General features: G+C 48.5%; 1 protein-coding gene across 1 annotated transcript; it reads right to left on the bottom strand.

Moving 5' to 3' along the window:
- Positions 1–257: 257 nt before the first annotated feature.
- UFM1 (ubiquitin fold modifier 1) lies at positions 258–8,215 on the bottom strand. The gene is made up of 6 exons (XM_037138711.2): positions 8,120–8,215; positions 7,988–8,044; positions 6,342–6,399; positions 4,268–4,307; positions 3,267–3,299; positions 258–2,044 (listed from the first exon to the last, which is right to left on the bottom strand). Coding segments are annotated over exons 1-6 (258 nt in total). The 5' UTR covers positions 8,122–8,215; the 3' UTR covers positions 258–1,976.
- Positions 8,216–21,831: the final 13,616 nt, after the last annotated feature.

The following is a 21,831-nucleotide window of genomic DNA, read 5'->3' as shown; positions in this document are numbered from 1 at the left end:
CGCCGTGGCTTCTTCGGCTGTCGCTGGAAGTACACACTCACTTCCAGGACCTCTGGCCACTACCCGTGACTAGTGGCACACTCGCCCTCCCGTTTTGCTTCACTTGTTAAGCACTGGCTTAACAGGTGTGCTTATTAAACGTTTTAACAGGAAGAATAGAAACTATGGTTTATGGCCCAACAAAATGTGCTTCCGTAAGATACCACGTGTCAGTAACACACTCAAAGAAACACTGCAACACGTGCCACACGAAGAACTCAGAGGTCACATTTATTTGACAATAGAACGTATAATTCTTTAAGGAAAAGCTTTAAAGAACTTACTACAGTAAATTTTCAAAACCAGAGAAGAAGAATATTAAATTACTTGAAGGCGCAGGACAGCATAAACTTACTCACGTAGCAGGCGGATTCCGTGCTGGGGGGGGGGGGGGGGGGGGGGGCATGTAAATTAAACACAAATATTCAGGGCACGGGTGCTCACACACTGCTGGCTCACTGAGGTTACTATTGTGAAGGACCATGGGGGATTTGAGCATCAAATTTTGTTTATAAAAATAAAAACTCGTCATAAGTATTTTTTTACCCCGGCAAAGACTGTTTCCCTCTACGATTCAGGATCCCGGCGCTCCTTTACCAAACACAAACAGCACCTGGTTAACTGCTCCCACTTAGCTCACACACCAACGTCGCCCACGGACTGCGTCACGTCTCCCAACCCTTCGCCCCAGCGAACTGAGGACGGACGACGGGGCGGTAGAGACCTGCCCATGTGACGCTGGTCTCAGGGACGGTTTACCCCCGAGCGACTAGCAAGGACTCACCAAAAGCTGCACGTCCCGGTCCGGAGCTAGCAGGACACACTTCCCAGGGGGCTCGTCACCCGCCACACAGCGGGCGGAGTACCAGGCCCGGGTCACCGCAGGCCGTCCCTTTCCGGCTGGAGGTTTGAACAGACCCTGGGGCGCCGTGCCCACCCCTCCGGAGGTTCTCAGGGAATTTCGAAACCCCGGGATGCCCAGGCCTGCACTCGGCCTCCGTGCCGTGCTCTGCTCCCCTCGGCGGCTCCCCAGCTCCCGCCCCGGCCCCTCCCCCACGTGACCCTTCTCCCTGAACTCGGGCCTTCGCGAGTCCAGTGAATCCGCCTTTCCCAGGGGCCTTTTCGGGAGCTTTGCTGGGAGCGCCGGATCTTCTTTTTCTTCGCGGTCCTTTCGCAAAGGCAACTCAGACTGCGCCCCCCGAGAACTCCTGCTCTGGACGCTGACCCCGGAAGACACTGGCACCGGAGCGCACGGCTCAGCGAGGGGCGCTTCCGCTTTATTTCGGTTCTGACCGTTACAAGCACTGGGCTCTCCAAGATCAGACCTAAAACTCTGGTGTGGGGCATCGGTTCACACACGGGGCTGATCGGACGCGATTAATTGTGGGCTCTGCTATTAACATTTATACAAACACACGGAGCTTGAAACTTAAAAAACACCTAAATAATAAACGGTGAAGGCAGTTAAGTACTCACTGATGTTTACATCCTTTATCATACATGGTATATACTTAAGAATTCAACTACATATTTCCGAGTCTGCAAGTCAGATCCTGCCCAGCAACCTGCCACGTATGATCCATGATCTTTTTAAAACTTTAACTTAGAGACAAATAAAAAGATTCAATAAATTTAACCTTCCCAGTGTCCTCAGAGAGAATCACAGGAAGAATCCTCCAATAAAATAAAAACGGCGGGAAATCCTTTCGCCCCAAAGGAACGAGACCCTGAGAGAGACAAGACCTTGGGTGCGGGCCCTCCAGGCACACGCTCCCCGCTCCCCCCGTGAGGAGTGGCAGTGACGGGAGGGGCAGAGAGCCACCTGTCATTGTGCCATCAACTGTCACTGTTTTCACAGTGTTTAAATGCTCATTTCAGTTCTGCAACAATACCAGTCTCCGCTTTGAAAGGCGATCCTATCTTCGGAGTGGAGGGAGTTAACAGCTTCCGACGCGATCTCTAGGAATAATTCGCAGCTCTGAACCGTGCTTTAGAAAAACGTTGCCTATACACACAGACAGACAAAGCATCACGTTAGGTGTGCAGAAAACGAGTGATCCCAGCAGTTACTACACACGATAAACAGCAGCGGAGAGGAAGCAGGCCCAACGGCACAAACGCCATCGGAGCTGAGTCCAGGCTTCGTGGCCCCCACTCTGCTTCCCTCCCCACAGCCCAGCCCCACGCCTGCAAACCCGGAGTAGGGACACCGGCCGCAAGCACACGGACTGGTCCACCGGCACATCACAACGGGAATCGGTTCCATCATCAGCACTCGCTTCGGTGCGCAACCAAATACCCAAGCACAGGAAATCGTGACCCTTCGCTACCACAGCAGACCCAGGGGCAGAGACCCGTCCAGTTCAGTCCGGGTCCCATCGTGGGCATCTTCCGCTGTGATGCAAAGCACCTGCAATCGGTGCGAACCCAAAAGTTTCTAGAGCCAGAGAACAAAGCCTTTAACCCTCAGGTAAAAGACGTCTACGTTGCAAAGTGCCTCATGATTTTCAATGAATAACCCTTTCAATTCATTAAAATTATACACCTAAAACATTTAAGCTTAAAACATTAAAAATTTTAAATTCCTCTTCAAATATTTCAACCCCATGATTTGTAAGGAAAATATAATTTTGCTCTAAGACAGAAGTACTTTAAATACCGCTCAAGATCGAGGTAACCTTTTAGTAATGCATGCTTAATTTCAAAAGATTACAATTAGATCATGCAGGCCAAAAAGGGTCCGTTTAAAGACAGGAGACTGCCCATCACAGAGTCTGCGCACTTGGGCCCGGTTTCTAGCGGAACCTCGCTGCGTGGCCCCTCCCGGGTTCGGGCGACTGGGGCTGCGCTGTGCCTGGGAGGCCACGATGATCATGTCGCTTTGCAATAGTAGTGGCTTCCACGCGGGGACCGCCCCGGACAGCTGACCAGCAGGCACTCTGCCTGGGCGTCCCCACAGCCCCGCGGGCCAGGGCAGAGCTGTGGGTCCCCGCGAGCACAGCCTCCCCTTCGGACTCTGCGGGGCGTCACTCCCTGTAACGCTCATTACTCCGGTTTCCGCTCCGTGGAGCACAAAGTGGCATGTTATGTGTAACGGCACGAGTTCCTGCTCAGACGTTTGGGGAAAGGGTGGCTCAAGGCCCCGAAAACCCGCTGTTTGCCGATGAAGCCCCATCCGGTCCACGAGACGCCCGCCCCCGTCTCCACGGTTCCACACGGGCACTCACCGGCGGTCTGCGCGGGGTTGATTCCGATCCCATCTAGAAGGTAAACGACAAGGCCGTCCGTCTAGGTTATTCCGCCTCTGACACGGTTCCCGGCAACAACGGACTGGCCGAGAATGCCAGTCGCCTGCGGTGCAGGTGAGGGACCTGAGGGCACACGCCACTGCTTCGGGTGCACAACGACCCCCCCCCCCGCCCCAGGGGAGGCCCACGGAGGCGTCCGTCCTCCCTTTGTGCATGCAGAGGCGTCATGGGCTTATAGCCCCGAAGGCCCAGGGCGCCCACAGGCACTGCGTGCGAGCTCCGCGGACACCTGTGAACCGTGGGCAACGCTCCGCTGAACTAAAGGCTTCCAGAAAGCAGGCCGGCCCTCCTCCCAGTGGGGACCCACGTTGGTGTGACGGCTGCAGCCCAGCCCGGAAGGAGAAATTCTGTCCGGCTGGTACGGAGCCGCCGGCCCGCCGGTGCCGGGAACCATGAGGGTGCTCTGGACGTGGGACCGGGCCTTGCCCGGCTGCGGCGTTTCTCCAGGAGCCGGGCCCACTGACCGCACCGTCCCTCGCACTTTAAGGCGGTTCAGGGGTCAGAGTCGGTGTCTGGGTGGACTAAACCCTCACTCCCACCCACCAGCAGGTAACAGGTTTCATGAGGAGAGCAGACAAGGTACAGCCAAGGCACATTCCAGCCTAACTTAGTGATTCTAAAAGCATTTACCAACAGCGCTCACTCAAAACACTGTGGTAAATACAAGTGACTGTCAGTGACACTCTGGGCGGCAGGACAGACGAGAGTACACGATGCTCCGCTGTCCCGAAAAGCATGAAGAATTCAGAGAGGTAACTGTGGACAATAATCTTGACCTCGTGTTTTCAGTTATCTAGGTCCTTAATGTTGATGTAAATTTTAGGCTTTTTTACATTTAAGCCAATTTTAACTACTTTGATTTCTTTTTGCATAATGTCTATAGTTCTGATGTAATAAATAATATTAAAATAAATTCTTACCGTTTGTAATAATTGCACTTGTGGCTGCAGGGACTTTAAACTAAAGGGGGGAAAAATCAGATTTTAGACACAGACACACTCTATCCAGGGTGGGTTGTATAGAGGGAGGGTGTGCACATCATTCTAACACGAGACTCATCGTTTAGGATTAGTAGCATTAGGCCCCAAAGTGACACTGTCTTTTTAAAAAAACACTGTCCCGTAAATACATTTCATTGTGTCTAGGACTGCAAAATGCACCTTATTTTTACTCACTACAAAAACAAACAACCGGGTTTTTGTGCAGCTGTAACCGGGAGGAAGCACCAGTAACAGTAGCTGCCCCTCCCGCCCTGAATTCCCCAGACGACTCTCTCCAGGCAAAGTGCGTTTCACGGCGGCAGCTTCATCCCCTTCCTTCCTCAGATTCGCCGTGTCGCACAGCCATGACGGGAGGCGGCTTCTCGGGCTCCGACAGCTCACTACTCAGCTGAGCTAGCCAGCCACGTGCTGGGAAAGTTCATCGCTTTTTATGATGAGAACTTTGCAAGGGATTTAAACCCACAGACTCGTGGGCTGGTCAGGTCGGCTCTGGGTCCCCTGAGAGTCTGTGTGGTGTCACCTGGTCAAAGGCCTCCCCACTGTGGCCTCGAAGCCACAGCCCCTCAGTGCGCAGTGCCGAGACGCACACCAGCCAGTCGCTGGAGTAGAATCTGACCGACACGTGCGGCCGTGCAAGCCTGCCAGTTCGAGTTCAGCTGCACGTCCGTGTTCCCATCCCCAGGCTAGAGACGGGGACCCCGTGCCTTTGCCTTACAAACAGCACCATGAAACAACCGTGGCACAGAAAAGCAGCTATTCCCACGGTAACTGAGCTGCTAAGTTACATAGGTAATTATCAAACGTCACTTATTATTACAAATAAACTGCATTATATAGAAACACAGGTCTATTTAAATTAGATCAAGAGATCTGAGGGACAGAGGAACTGAGAGGCTAGCCTATGACACGCAGAAAGTTAATGACATTTACAGTGGCCACCCTGTCTCCCGTGTCATGTGTGGCTGCTGCTTCTACCCAAGCTACCACTCCCAGAGTCGGGTCCAAAGTGGTGCTTTATAGATGCTTCTAAGGATACTGTTTTTTTCTTAAAAACAGAAAACCAAAATATTTTAATAACTAGACACTTTCAAAAACAACAATTTTGCTGACAGTGCATACTCACACAAAATTTGAAAAATGTAATAGATATTTAAAATATTGTAATTCTAGAATCAAAAGTTGTAAAAGTGTGAGTATTCAGTCTATGGTGACATGTTGCTATTTAAAAAGTTTACATTATCACCAAACCTTCTCAAGTTCAGTAAGAATTTCCTTTAATTTTCAATGGTTTCAGTGAATGTGTCAATTTGTTGAACTCATTCTTATGTAAATCTTAATTTCATTCTACTTGTATCTGTATATAAGCTTAACTTTTTTTTTAAAGAGGAGGGTTTTTCCCCAAGATTTTATTTATTTATTTTTTAGAGGGGAAAGGAAGGAGAGAGGGAGAGAAATATCAATGTATGGTTGCCTCTCACCCATCCCCTGCTGGGAACTGGCCTGCAACCCAGGCATGTGACCTGAGTGGGAATTGAACCGTGATCGTCTAGTTCGCAGGCCCATGCTCAATCCACTGAGCTACACCAGCCAGGGCATAAGCTTAACTTAAAAAAAAAAAATTATTGGTTTTAGAGAGACAGAGGAAGGGGGAGGGAGGGAGGACGGGGGGAAAGAGGGGGAGAGAGGGGGAGGGAGGGGGAGGGAGGGAGAGAGAGACAGACAGACAGACATTGACTGGTTCTACCCGGTCATGCACTCACTGGTTGCTTCCTGTGTGCACCCTGATGGGGGGATCAAACCCATGACCCTGGTGTACTGGGAGGACACTCTGACCAACTGAGCTGCTCCGCCACAGGGCAGAGCTAACTTAGTGGAAGCCTTAACCCAGTAATAAGCCACACGGGTGTGGTGGGTCCAAAGCGACTGCAGAGTCAAAAGTGAGGGACATGCCACCCAACTGCATTCCAAACCCGTGGTTCCCATTCCCACTTACTTCTTCTGCTGCAAACTTCAAGACGGCTGTGAAAGGTGTACTTTCAGGAACACTAAGTCTGCAGGAAGTAAAAAGAATGTTTTAAAAAGGTGATTTTTTTAAAGCTCTTTTGTCCCCCATAACAGCTTCTGTAGCAGACCCACAAAAATCCATCTCCTGGTCTGAACGTTGTGTATTCTGACTGCACGTGCCAGTCACTAACTCTAAAACTAAAAAAAGCAACTGGCCTGTTCGCGGAGATGGTGCCCACAGCCCCAGTCAAAAGACGGAGGCAGATCCGATCAGAAAAGTAGTGCAACTCGCTTTCATTGAGTCCAGCCATCGTCCACTCCAACGAGACCGGAGACAGAAATCTCAGGTTTACAGAGATGGGGCGGCTTTACAGATGTGATGGGAGGATGAGAGACATTTTCCCTGGTGGCTTGAAAGACACGGGGAAAAGAACTGTAGGAAGTGTGAAGACAAATTTTAAAAAATCTTTTCAGAGAATAAAGAGGAAGAGAAGCAAATTTGGGAAATGCAGCAGACTGATGGCCACTACTGAGCACAGTCATTGGGTTTGTGTAAAACCCATCATCCTCTCCAGGAGCATTCAGGTCTGTGCGGAGAACCCAGGGGTGCAGGGGCAGGGCGAGATTCCAGAGTTGCGGGGCTTTGCAGGAGACTGACTCCCAGATGGACCAAAACCCCTAAGCTGGGTAAAAAGGAAAGATTCTGGGTAAGGCATGGGGGAGGGGGAAAGTTTAGAAGCCAATCATCATTGAATACGAAGAGACATTTTCAAAGAAGAAATATTGGAGTAAATCAGCTGTAAGAAGAGAACGTGGTTATCCATGAGGGAGTGTGTGAAAATGACATGTTATAGGAGGAGCGATTCGAGTGGAGACAAACGGATCAAGACTGGGAAAGTCGAGGAGGCTGCCGGGGTCACGGAGCCAACAACAGCTGTCCGATTAGGGGGGCCGCGGTACTACTTATCAACTCCTCATTATTTATCAGGCACAAAATCCTACTGCATATCCGACCTCGGCTACACAGTACATGCCGTCCAGCTGCCATGGCCTCGATCCTGTTCACCTATAATCATGTAAAGGTCCAGGTGGAGTATCCAGGTTAGAAGGTCCAGGTTAGACCTGTGCTCCGGGTCAAGGATAAAAAAGGCCCTGCACGGATAAAGGGCCCTATTTCTGCGATCACTCCTTTCTGGATACGGTGTAAAGCTAAGTTCTCACACACGGCAAGCATTAAACGCCCAACAGTAATAAATGTCTGAGTAATTTGAGACCCTGGACGGGGACGTCTCCTCTTGCTACCTCCAACAGCTGTTCAGCGGGGAAAGGCCTTTCTAATCCCTCGCGGACAGGGGCTGTTAAAGGATCCCAATAATCTTTCTCAGAGCACGGTTCACTGTCCGCTCGTCCCACCCCCCACCCGCCGCCACTCCAGCAAGTCAGCCCCGGAGGGGAGGTCCCGCGCCCAGCGCCCCGAACCCCCGCGCCCAGCCGGGATCTGCGCTCGGGTCCGGGTGGGCCCGGGAGGCTCCCAGAAGCGTGGGGAAGGATGCAGACTGCCGGGGTGGCAGTTGCCCGAGGCGCCAGGCTCCACCCGGCCGGCCCTGCTCAGATCCCCGCGGTCGAGATACTCACACTTTGTATGGCAGCCGCGGGTCGGACGTCAGCGTGATCTTAAAGGAAACCTTGGACCTGAGGAAGAGAGCGGGAGAGAGTTAAGGTCAGCAGTGGGATCGACCACCAACCCAGCTGCAGGTCAGCACTTACATGGTGGAACCGGTCTGGGCAGATCCTCCACTTTCCTGAGGGGCCGCACTTCCGCTTCCGCCGCGGAGCCGGAAGTGCCTTCGTAGCAGTCCACGTTTCCCTTCACGCTGGGGGCCTCCAAAGTTGCTGCTGTCCAAGGCACTGCCTGGGAATCGGCCTCGGATGCTCGTCTAGGCGGAGACTGGGAGTTACAAATACCCACTGGTTTTGCATTTACATTTCTGAGAAAGACATATGGATTGTATGGAATGAGGATGTTTCTAAAAGCAGTTATGTGTTGTCTTATTTCTGTCAGGCACCACAAACGTGGAGTGTAGGACTGTAGGACTCAGCTGGCCGTTTGGGGCGGAAGTCTTTGTGCACCAGTGTGGGTGGAGAGCAGAGGCGTGGCTAGGGGCGTGGTCAGGGGCGTGATGAGGGCGGGGCTGCGACGCTCTCGAGGTTGCTAGACAACCTGGGCCCGAAAAGCTCCAGGAACTGGAGTAGACCCCCCACTTTTGTATTAGTAGCGAATTTCAACTGCTGTGTTGCAAGAATATTTATTTACTGATTTTTTTTAGATAGAGGGAAGCATCGACTCCTTCCGCTTACTTATGCACGCATTGGTTGCTTCTTGTATGTGCCCTGACCGGGGATGGAACCCACGGTGCCATCGGACTGTACTCTCACCCACTGAGCGGCCTGGTCAGGGACTCGCAAGAATTTTTAAAACATGCAACACCTGACTATTTAGTCACTGTCCTCTTTTTCCTTCGATTGTCAGAAAAAAAAAAATGACGACAGCCAACACAGCAATAGCTGAACGGTGTGAATGAATGAAAATTATACCTATATTTAAAATTTTCTGTCATATTGGCAAAAAGTATAACATATGTCCTGGTGCATCACAGAATTTTAGTAGTTAGTTTACGAGTGCCACGAGATGAAGAAGGTTGAAGATCGCTGGCGTTTGTATTTGCGTCTCCAGCAGCCCAATCCTGTTACAGCATTTAGACTTCTCATATATTTTTCCCCCTTCACGCAGTACTCTGCAATACTGATGTCCATTTAAGTTCCTACGGGGAGTTAGCAGGTTGTTGAGAAAGATAAGTTCCCTGCACTGGGCGCCGTGAAGTCCAGCTGGGAAGAGCGACACGTTTGCTGGGCATTTCTCAGGTTCAGTGGTTTGCTGGGGTGAAACCAGGGCACCCGGCTGCTGATTATGAGCCACGTTTATTCAGTTTAACATTTTCCATCCTTGCCATGTTCCAAGCCCTGGAGCTAAAGCAAGGGGGGGCGGGGCGGGGGGTCAGAAAGGTCAGGGCCAGCCCTTGAGAATGAGTCAGGAGTTCTCCTATAGCGAGGGAAAGAAGACTTCTGTCCTGTAAATTTTATTACAAATCTAAGCATCTGTGTTTAAGAAAATAAGCATCCCTCTCACAGTGTCTGCAGGGCTCTTTTTAGGAACCACTGGAAACAGGTGGGCATTAGAATGAGGGGGAGTGTAGTTAATCTTTAGAATAAGACGTGAGATTTTTTTCTCTACGGGACACCCATCCTCATGACTTGTTTATTTTATAACTGGACGTTTTTACCCTTGAACCCCTTCACCCATCCCCCCAGCCGGTACTTTGTTCTTAATGTCTCTGAGCTTGTTTTTTTTAAAGATTCCACATGTAAGTGGATCATACAGTATTTGTCTTTCTCTGTCTGACTTATTTCACTCTGTATAATTCTCTCGAGTTTCCTCCATATTGTTACAAATAGATCTCATTCTTTTTAATGACTGAATAATATTCCTCTCTCTGTGGGTGTAGATCAGATTTTCTGTAACAGATGTAAGGTTGCGGATTTCTGAGAGAGAAACAGGGAAGTAGCTGCAGTGGGAACTTCACCTGGGCCATAATTCTGCAGCAGCCACATGGCCCCCAGAGGGAGCACTGATTCTGATTGTAGAAGGTAAGGCTCCAACATCCCCCTGACGGTCCTCCTCTTCTCTTTTAAAGATGCAAATCTTGCCACGCGTAGAAAGAGACAGAGGCAAATGCTGATCAATAGATTTGGGGATCAGCTTCGTAGCCTTCATGCCCCTGTGATGTTTGGGGACAGCCATAAGGAGAAAATTGATTGTGTTTGCCTGCTGTCACCTAGCAGTGCAGAGACGACAGCCCCTGCTTGCAGTCTCTAAGACTTCACACCCTCCCGCTCCACCACCCACCAAGTGAGTTCGAGGAGGGATCACAGATCAGCAGTCAATTCCAAGTCACACCGCTGCCGGGGCCAGCTGACCCTAGTGTCTACGTTTGAACAACCTTCCCATCTTTCTTCAGTACTTTTGTTTCTGCTCCCGTATAAAAGCATATGGCGAATCCTAAACAGAACACAGTTTGATCAGAGAGTTTTTAGAGTGTGTGTAAAAAGCAGTGAAAGCAGGATCCACCTGCCGCCGTGGGCCTGCAGTGCCCGGGTCTGCTGCCTCTGCAGAAACTTGATCAACGTGATGTGTTGCGTCGAAAGGAAAGGGGAAGCGTGGTGTTCCCGAGAGACGCTGGACACTCCCTGTCCCTGCGTGTTTAGATCGCTCTCCCACTGCGACCCCCTCACTCTCCTCCCATGTGTTCATTTCTTTGGTCATCGCATGATTCCTAGAGTCTTCTGAGTTTTATATTTCTTGCAACAAGAAAAGAAACTACAAGTGGATTCATTTACACTCAATATTTTAGTTCTTTTAAGTTTGTTAAGGCATGTAGTAAAACTTGGCAAACATAACAAAAGAAGGGCCTTATTATTTACTGAAAAATAAAAGTGCTAAAGTATATTTAATGACTGTAAACAAAAGCAAACTCTGGATTTTAGGAGGTAATTGGAAAATGTAGCATTTTAAGACAACCAACAATGTAAACAACCTAATGTGTTTCGGAAGAGACCCAGGTAGTGCCCCGCGGAGACAGAAATGGCCTCAGAAGGGCGCAGGGTCAGCACTCGAGAACACACGGATGTCAGTGAAACATCCCGACATCCTGTTTGCAAGAAAACATAAATTAGAAGCAATCACTGCGGCAAATTAGGCGTATATAAGGACAAAGATGACTTGCTTACATCGTTATAAAAATTCTTGCCAGTTATTATTTTATTTTTCAGTTACAGTTTACATTCAATGTTATTCTGCATTTGTTTCAGATGCACAACCAAGTGGTTAGAAACTCACATTCTGTACAGAGGGGCCCCTCCCCCGGGCTTCAATCTCCCAGCCGGCCCCCCACACCCCCCCACAGCTATCACGACACCGCCTGTGTGCCCCCGCTGTCCTCCACGTCCCCGTGACCATCCTCTAACCACCAACCTGTACTTCTCTGTCCCTTCGCCTTTCTCTCCCGGCCCCCCAACCCCGCCCTCCGACAGCTCCCAGTCTGTTCTCCTTATCCGTGTGTCTGCTTTTATTTTATTTTGTTCTTTATATTTCACATACAAGTAAAATCATATGTCTAACCAGTTATTTCTGTTCCCAGCTTTAAATAAAATAGAAAACATGTCAGGTTTGGAGGCAAACAAAATTTCTCTTCCAAACTTTCCCCCTGTAATTCGACTGTATTTATGATGGACTAAAACACCAGGTAAATTTTGTAATATTGGAAGGTTTCCACCAGGATATAAACATGAGGACCTTACACTCCACACACTTCATGTTGGAAACACACTGTGGCCTGACTAATTAATAATAAGTGCCTTTCAAGTCCTAAGAAATACATTTCCCAAGGCTATCACTGCCACAGCTAGTGCTTCCGCTGATGGATCTGGGCAAACTAAACTGAAAACCTTCTGGAAATGATTCACCGTTCTAGATGCCATTAAGAACATTAGTGACTCATGGGAAGAAGTCAAAGCGTCAAAATTAATTAACAGGAGTTTGAAAGAAGCTGCTTCCCACCCTCACGGGTGGATTCGAGGGGTCAATGGAGGAAGTGACTGAGGACGTATGCGGTGGACGTAGCAGGAGAATTGGAAGGAGGATGGAGCCCGGAGGTGAGACTGAACAGCTGCAGTCTCGTGAGAGAACTTTAATCGCTTCTTATACATAAGCAAAGAAAGTGGGGTGTTTTTTTGAGATTGAATCTACTCCTGGTAAAGGTGCTGAGATTGTTGAAATGACAACGAGGAACTTAGAATACGGCTCAGACTTGGTTGATCAACAGCGGTGGGTTTGGAAGCAGTTCTGTGGCTGAAACGCGGTCAGACAGCATCGCCTGCTGCAGAGAAGTCACGGGTGAAGGGGACCAGTCAACAGGTGCGGCCCAGCAGCAAGAAACTAATCGGAACAGGACATCAGAACATATGACACATTATAAAAGAAAGTATTTGCGAACCTTAATATTTATGCAATGTGGATAAGAAATACGGGGCTGGAGGGAGATACTATTACTGACCATTTTCCTTACTTCAGTTCCGAACCAGTTAGAAAATACGACTACAATATAAGGTGCGTGAAGAAACAGTCATTTTAATTACTAAGGAAGTGGCCCTGGTGAAAATTTCTTTCATCTGGAGGCAGGCGGACCTCCTAGCACTGAATCACACAAAAAATACAGACCTTTTCCAAACCGTCGGTAGGTTGGACCCCCAGGGGCCTCCTCAAGAGGGGGACGGTCCCTGCAAACTTGTAACTCAGCTCGGAGAGGAGGGGCAGGGTGTTCCTCGCCCTAAACTCAGGCTTCCTGAACCTCCAGAATACAAGGCGCTCGGCTCCCACCTCTTGGTGGGAGGCCGCTGGGCGGAGGCACCACGCCATTCATGTTCGTGATGCCAGTGGGGGCACTGAAAATAACGGACTCCAGAAGGGTTCGTCACGCGTGTCTGATCCTCCCACAGCACGACGTGGACTGGGTTTTCCTTGCTCCGGGACGCTCTCCCTCCCCCTGCCCGGAGTCAGAAGACACGACCGTGTCCGGCCGTGGGCACATTTAGCTCCGCAGAGCTGTGTTTACAGAAGGGGGCGGTGGTTAGGGGTGGTGGTTAGGGGAAATGGAATTGTCAAAAACGATGGGAGATTGTTTAAAGGCTGGAAATATAGCCTGGAGCCGGGTCACCAAGAACACCCATGCCCACTGTGAACGTGACCATGTCCCTTCTCTAGATTGGTGTGGAGGCGGACAGCAGGGGCACCTCGGTGGATTGAGCACCAACCTGTGAACCCCTCCCCTTCCAAGTGGCCTGTAAGGGGCGCCCGGGCCTGGTTGAGAACCCCCTAATGGGCTGTCATGCAAACTCCAACCAAATGGCCTGTTCTGAATGACACCACCAAGAAGAATGTCTCGAACCGAAAGTGTGGTGGCATCTCAAGGAGGCTTGGACTTTGGGGGGGGGGGGTTTCTCTGCTGCTGGTGTGGTTGGAGAGAAGGAAGCCAAGGAGAAAGTGCTTGAACTTAAACGAAACGGCCGAGGTGCATGGAACGAAAACACGAAGGCCAATAAAAAACTCCGCGCCGTGCCAACTATGCTGTGAATAACAGAAGGAACGTTCTGCTGGGTTGGGAGGGGGCCGCGGAGCGGGCGCGCCTGGAACAGATGGCGCCACGCGAGCGGAACGGCGCCGCTGCTTCGCTTCTGTCCCGCTCACGAGGGGCACGCGTTTTACCGAAACTGTCGGCGGAACCCCACGGGCTGCTGACCTCCCGGGGCAGCTGCGCAGGTGGGAGGAGAGGACGCGGCGCCAGCGCCCCCGTCCGAGCGCGCCCGGGACAAAACAATGACCAGGGTCAAAAAAAAAAAAAAAAAAAGAGAGAAAGTCCAGAACCAGGTTTGGCTGCCTGTGCAAACCAGGGGCCGGGAGACAGGCGACTAGGAGGCGGTGGGTCGTTCGTTCAGCTTTCGCACAGGGAGGCCCGAGGTCCCCCGCAGGTTGTCTCAGGGCGCCGTGCGGGGGAAGGGGGGACAGAGGCTCGTTCCAGGGCACGTCATTCAGACCAGACCCAGCCGGGACGCGGCCTCCCCCTTCCCTGTAAACGCGGTGAATGTCATTAGCGCCGTGCACGTGAGCTTTTGCCACAGGCCTTTGTCCCCAGCGCCCTGTTCAGGAATCCGCCCTTGTTTTCGCGCGTGGCAGTAGCTCCTTTCTTTTGGTTGCTGAGAGGTATTCCGTTGTCTGAACATCTCAGTGTACCCGTATTCCTGTTAACGGCATTTTATTACCACAGTGACACCGATATGGATATTCTCATTAGAAACCTTTTTTTATGATATTTAAAAAATTTGTCTTAAATACCTAGACATGACAATTCTTGTGGATATATACTATGTATATTTACATACAAATATATATTTACATATGCATTTAAATTTGGCATCTTTAAATATATGATAACATGTGGCCCTGGCTGGTGTGGCTCAGTGGATTGAGCACCAATCTGTGAACCAAAGGGTAGCTGGTTTGATTCCCAGTCAGGGCACATGCCTGGGTTGTGGGCTGGGTCCCCAGTAGGGGGCGCATGAGAGGCAACCACACATTGATGTTTCTCTCCCTCTTTCTCCTTCCCTTCCCGTCTCTCTAAAATAAATAAATACAGCTTTAGAAAAAACAAATATGTGATTACATGTATCACTAGGGCCCTTTTGTGAAGAGGAGGACAGGACTTGGTCAGGTTCCCGCCCGCCCATCTTTGCCACTGTTTGGTTCTGCCCGTGTGTTTTCCTGAAGCTTTCCGGTGTAGGTCGGAAAGGCACTGATTGTAAAGAGTATCTTTATTTTTTAGTACATTTTACACGCAGTATTATTTCGTATTGGTGTTAGGGGTAGAGCTCGTTGGTCAGACAGTCGGGCACTTTACTTGGTGACCCTCCTGGAATGTCCCGCGCCCACCTGGCCCCACCCCAGTCACTACACTGTCACTGACCGTGTTCCCTGTGCTGTACTTACATCCAGTGACTTGTGACCGCCAATGTGTACTTCTTCATCGCTTCCCCTTCTCACCCAGGCCTCAAGTCCCCTCCCCTGTGGTGACAGTTCACAGATAAGATGAGAAGAGCCTCTGGTTCAGAGACAAAAAGAATCCTTAGTCTCTTCACTTTAACTGTGATTGCTACCTTTTAACCCCTTTTGTTTTCTTCTAAAAGTTATTATTTAGTTTTTAGAGAGAGGGGAAGGCAGGGAGCCAGAGAGGCAAAGAAATTGATTTGGGAAAGAAACATCACGCAGGTGCCTCCTGTAAGTGCCCCAGCCGGGGACTGAACCTGCGACTTGGGCATGCGCCCTGCCTGGGAATCGAACAGGTGACCTTTTGTTTTGTGGGACGACACCCAACCCACACTGGTCAGGGCACCTTTTCTGTTTTATAATGTCAATTTTATGAAATATGGTTTTTATCTCATGTTGAAATCCATGTATTAGTTTTTACTGGCACAATTTTATATTATACACGTTACTTATTTTATTTTATGAAAATGCAGTTTATTTTTTGGTTGTTGCTGCTACTTATTTTTTCCCTTAGAGCTTTGGGTCATGGTCTTAAACATTTAAAAATTTCAACGAAAGCATCATAAATAAATTAATCAAATAATTAAAAAGCTCCACAACCTATTTTTCCCACTTATACTAAGATTAAAAACCTCCAAATAAAATTATTTCAAAATGTACTATTAGTTACTTAAACGTACAAACATTAATTATGGGATTTAAAGACATTAAGTTTTTTTGAACCACACACCATTATTGTTCTGCTTTTAAAAGTGGAATTATACATCACTTTTACATTAGACAACATGAAGAAAAAAGGAGATACAAAGAAATCACTTTATTATTTTTTAAAGATTTTATTTGTTCATCTTTAGAGGGGAAGGGAAGGAGAGGGGGAGAGAAATAATCAGTGTGTGGTTGCCTCTTGTGGGTCCCCTGCTGGGAACTGGCCGGCAAACCAGGCATGTGCCCTGACTGGGAATTGAACTCCAATCCTTTGGTTCGCAGGCCCACACTCAATCCACTGAGCTGCACCAGCCAGGGCAAGAAATCACTTTAAATCAAAGAGTGAAATGGTGACATACCATGCACAGAGATCACGTCATTAAAATGGAAAAAGACCGCGTCTTACAAGTGTTTTAGGAGGGGGATGAGCCTGAGGTCCAGACCGTCTGGCAGCAGATGGGCCATTTACATCCACTTCGCTGGGGCGGCTTCTCCTCTGCTGTGCGTTTGGTAAAATGCAAACGTTGACTCCCGCGCTCAAAGGCCCTTCCTTGGCACCCTTACTATGCATTCAAATTCTTTCTCTTTGGGACGATGTTGGTGTGATCTTTAGAGGGATTCATGGTGCCCAGTTTTCTGGACTGTCTTGTCCTGCCTTGTAGAGATCATAAAAGTCACTGTCCCTCCTCCAAGTCAGTAAACAGAGCCCTCAAAGTGAAGCATGAACGCAGAAGGGGGCGCTCTTGTGCCCCACGTGGATCACCCAGCACAACAGAAAACACTCTTTGTAATACCTTTTCCTCTTCCTCTCCTCCTGCTGCCGCCCCCACCCCCCAAGAGTTCCCTCTCCTCTGTTGTAGAGACTTGCAGCGGTGTGCCACGGTAGTATGTTCCAGAATGCAATTCTCTGCAGTCCCCAAACAGAACCATTTTTCTGGGGTAACAGCTAGCTGACCTCTTGTTTAAGGTAAACGTACTTGGTGGCTCATACAGAGATAGGGAAAGACCCCCCCTAATTCCGAGGCTGAGGAGTGAACAGGGGAGTCACTTACAGTCCCCGCCGAGCTCACTGCTCTGCACCAGCCCTGGAGCTCGAGGCCAAGTCTTCCTCCTGGGTCCCAGCTTCTGCCCGCATTGCACTTTGAAGCCCTCCACACTCTACTTAGGATCCACTTACAGGTGCTGTGCCTTTCGGTTAAGGTGTTCTCTGTGTGTGTGAGTGCTCGGTACACAGAGGTCGGGGGTTTGAGCGCTGAGGATGGGGGTGCAGCTGCTCAGAGGGCTTGGGGGGCCGCCAGGGTCTGTGGCCGCAACACTGAGTTTTGTAGGGCAGCTTCCACTGGACAGCGAGGCCGCGTTGCCTGGGTAACTGCGGGTGTGCCTTGCGCATGCTCCTCTCCTGGCTTGGAGCTGATGAGCACAGGGAGTCTCCACTCATTGGCGGAGATGGCATCAGAGGCAGGTTCTTACAATGAGCAGTGCGACGCTAGCAAGATAACTGAGTAGAGAAGAAACCCTTCCTACCCTCTTCTGGTGTCAGGTTGGGGGAGGGACCTGGGGAAGGCGGGCACATGCACCATCGAAATCAAAATGGTTCAGGGGGAGGTGCTGGACCTAAGAGGCCTGTCTGTCTAGCCCGGGGAAGGAGGGATTGGTTGGAAGGTGGACCCAGCCAAAGCACACGAAAGTTTGGGAAGTTGGTCATTTGGGGAAAACACCTGGACCCTCCCACACCCAAAACTAACGTAGTCCCAGGGAACAAAAGACGCTTGTATTCTGGCTTGTGACTAGCTAGCTTGGATGGTGCACTGGCCTGTTTTCTGCAAGTCCTGATGGCCTTGTCCTGCTGAGCCCAGTTCCATTGGGTAGGGGAGGGCTTCTCAGGGCTGGGTCATTCCCAGGTTGTGAGCTCACAACCTATGGGAAGGTCTGGGGGTGTGGCCAGGCCCGCTCTGCAGTCTTTCTTTGGAAGGCGCTGGAGGAAGACCAGGAGACCTCAGGGAGAGGTGGAGTAGCTGACAGAGGGAATCGGACCTCAGGAAGCCCTTGGTTTCCTCAGGAGGAATTGGACCTCAGATCTGCCCCTAGTTCTAAGCTGGAGGAAGCTGACCCTTGTACACAGATCGAAGAAAAAGAAGAAAAGAAATAGGGAGAGACACATGGGTATAAAGAATAAAATGGCAAGAATAAGTATCAATAAAAACCTTAATAAACAGATTGAATGTTCCAATCAAAAGTCATAGGGGAGCTACATGGACAAGAAAACATGACACATATGTGTGCTGTCTACCAGAGGCCCCCTCAGAGTAAAGGACTCGCACGGACTGGAAGCGAAGCGATAAAAAATGTTCCATGCAAATGGAAACAAAAACAGGAAGAAAGCTGGGGTGGCAATACATCGCCAGACAAACAGGTGTGAAAACAAAGGCCATCACAAGAGACAAAGAAGGTCAGGGCATAAGGCCCAAGGGAGCGATCCAGCAAGAGGAATAACCCTTGTAAACATGCGTGTGATCAACACAGGTGCACCGAAATGTGTAGAGAGAATCCTGGTGGACATGAAGGGAGACAGCGACAGTGGAACAGTCATAGTCGGGGTTCTGACACCCCAGGGACGTCAGGGGGTAGACCTTCTAGACAGAAAATCAACGGAGTGAGAGTGACCTTAAAGGACACACCGCAATGAATAGACTTAATCGATGTTGACAGAACATTTTATACCAAAGCGACAGCATACATTCTTCTCCAGTGCACACGGAACACTTTCAAGGCAGACCACATACATTTTGGGACAAAAGTGATCTAAATCAATTCAAGAAGATTTGAAATAATATCAAGCATCCTCGCTGATCACAATGATATAAAACTGGAAATCAACTACAATAAAAAAATTAAAACATATGGAGGCTAAATAACATGTTATTAAACAATGAATGGGTTAACAATGAGGTCAAGGAAGAAATCAAAAGTTACCTGGAAAAAATAAAAATGAACCCAAACAACCCCGAACCTATGGGATGCAGAGAAAGCAGTCCTGAGAGGGAGATTCACGGCACTACATGCCTACCTCACAAAGCAAGTGAAATCTCACATAAACAACTGAACCATACACCTAAAAGAGCTTGAAAAATAATGACAAATGAAGCCCAGATTAAGCAAAAGGAAAAAAGGAATAAAACTCACAGCAGAAATAAATGACACAGAGACAGAAAACAACACTAAAGGTCAATGAAACCATAGCTGGTTTCTTGAGAATTTAAACAAGATCCCCGACAGGTGTGGCTCAGCAGGCTGGGCATCATCACACAGGACCAAAGTCGTTGGTTCGATTCCTAGTCAGGGCACAGGCCTGAGCTGCAGGCCAGGTCTCTATTTAGGGACATGCAAGAGGCAACCGATTGATGTTCTCTTGCTCATCCATGTTTCTTTCCTTCTCTCTCTCCCTCTCTTCTCCTCTCTCTATAAATCAAAAAAGATAAACAAGATTGACAAACTTTTAACCAGACTCATCAAGAGAAAAAGAGAGAGGACCCAAATAAATAGAATCAGAAGTGAAAGAGGAGAAATAACAACCAACACCACAGACATACGAAGGGTTGTAAGAAAATGCTATGAAGAACTATATGCCAACAAATTGGAAAACCTGGAAAAAGCGATAAAGTCCTAGAAACATACAATCTTCCAAAACTGAATCAAGAAGAAGATGAAAAGCTGACTAGACTAATTAAAACTAGTGATATTGAAGCAATAATAAAGAAAACCCTCAAACTCCCAGCAAACAAAAGTTCTGAATCTGATGGCTTGACAGGCAAATTTTACCAAACATTCAAAGAAGAACTAACACTGATCTCCTCAAACTATTTCAAAAAATTCAAGGGAAGGCAAGATGTTCAAACTCTTTCTATGAGGCCAGCATTCTGATTCCAGACCCAGGTAGAAACACTACATAGAAATAAAAATATAGGCCAATAACCCTGATGAACATAGATGCAAAAACTTCCAAAAAATATTAGCCAGCCAAACTCAGTAGGATATTTTTAAAAAATCATACATCTTGATCAGCAAGATTTATTCCTGTGATGCAAGGGTGGTTTAATATCTGTACATTAATTAACATGATACACCACTTAAATGAAATGGAGGCTAAATTATACAAGCATATCAATAGATGCAGAAAAAGCATTGGATAAAATCCAGCTCCCATAAAAACTCTTAGCAAAGTTAGAATAAAGGGATCATATCTCAACATAATAAAGGCCGTGTATGACAAACCCACAGCCAACATCACACTCAACAGGCAAAAACTTAAAATGTTTCCCTTAAGACTGGAAATAGGCAAGAGATGTCTGCTCTCACTACTCTTATTTAGCATAGCACTAGAAGTACTATTCACAGCAATGAGACAAGAAGAAGAAATAAAGCTATTCAAATCGTTCAGAAGGAAGCTAAACTGGTATTATTTGCAGATGACATGATATTGTACATCGAAAACCTGAAAGATTCCACCAAAAAAATCTACTAGATATAATAAAATGAACTTACAATGTCAGGATACAAAATTTATATTCAGAAATTGTTGACCTTCTTACACACCAATAACGAACTATCGGAGAAAAGAAAACAACCCTATTTACTGTTGAAAAAAAAAAGTACCTAGGAATAAATTTAACCAAAAATGTAAAAGGTCTATACTCAGAAAATGATATGATATTGAAGAAGGAAATTAAGGAAGATACAAATAAGTGGAAGCATATACTGTGTTTATGGATTGAAAGAATTAACATTATTCAAATATCCATACTACCCAAAGAAATCTATTGATTCAATGCAATTACTATTAAGATACCAATGGCATATTTCACAGATCTAGAACAAATATAGAAAAACTTATATGGAACCCCCCCAAAACCCCAAAACTCAGAATAGCCTCAGCAATCTTGAGAAAGAAGAACAAAGTGGGAGGGACAGAACACCTGACATCAAACTGTACTGCAAGGCTGCAGCGACCAAAACAGCCTGGTACGGGCGTGAAACAGGGATGCTGGTCAGTGGGGCAGAAGAGAGGGCCCAGAGAAGGACTCACGTTTTGGTGGTCACTTATTATTTGGAGAAGGAGGCAAGACATTCAGTGGAGTAAAGACAGTCTTTTCAATAAATGGTGTTGGGAAAATTGGACAAACATGGGCAAAAAAAATGGAAGTCGATCACCTTTTTAAAAGAATGCCGTGTCATCAGGTGGGGGCTGTTTCAGTCACTTTCTCAAGCTAATGCTGCAGGGACCTTTTGGCAGCTGCTGGATGGAGTCTGGCTTCCCCACCGGCCCCCCTGCTCTTGCCTTATTCTGCCGCAGCTGCCTCTGCCTACTTTCCCGTGGCCACAAGGCCGGTCACAGAGTCCTGCTGAGTGTCCACAGATGCCAGGAGAACCTGAGCATTTGTGAGCCACAATGGGCCTTTGTCACACACTGTCATCATCATTGTTTTTTACCTCCTTCAATCTCTGAAAACTGGAATCACCCACAAACCGTACAGAAACAAGCCACACACAACCTTGGCCCTTCAGGCCGTCACGTGCTGGTCCCGACCTAGTTCATCTTCTGCCCCAAATACTTCAACTGACTTAACAGTTGTTTGTTTGCGCTACTGTAAATATTTCTTCTATTCTACTGTTTTCACCTCCCATTGCTTTCTGGGCACGCTCACGGCCTGCCTGTCACTCATCCAGATAAAACATAAAGTCTTTATTGGAGGAATCGAAGCACCTGATGAACCAGCTTTTTGGCCCTGCTGTAAGTTGCTCACTGCGCCTTTCCCTGGTGGTCCCCAAAGCCATTCACTGTGCCCCGAGCTCCTGTGTAGCTTTACGTGAGGTCCGTGTTACAGGGTGGTTGCCCAGGCCAGGCTGAGTACACGAAGACTCTCAGCCCAGGAATACTTGTATTTACAATGGCCCTGAGAGATTCTAACATCCTTCTATGTTGAGAGCAGTTTTCTGTCCGTGCGCCCACCACCGAGGGAGGACGCGCTGCGCCGCGCGCGCCCCTGCGCCAGGCTCCTCGCTT

Source organism: Artibeus jamaicensis, unplaced genomic scaffold, assembly GCF_021234435.1.
Source record: "Artibeus jamaicensis isolate MK-2021 breed Jamaican fruit bat unplaced genomic scaffold, CSHL_Jam_final contig_415, whole genome shotgun sequence".
Lineage (NCBI taxonomy): Eukaryota > Metazoa > Chordata > Mammalia > Chiroptera > Phyllostomidae > Artibeus > Artibeus jamaicensis.
This window is presented reverse-complemented; position numbering and strand designations above follow the sequence as displayed.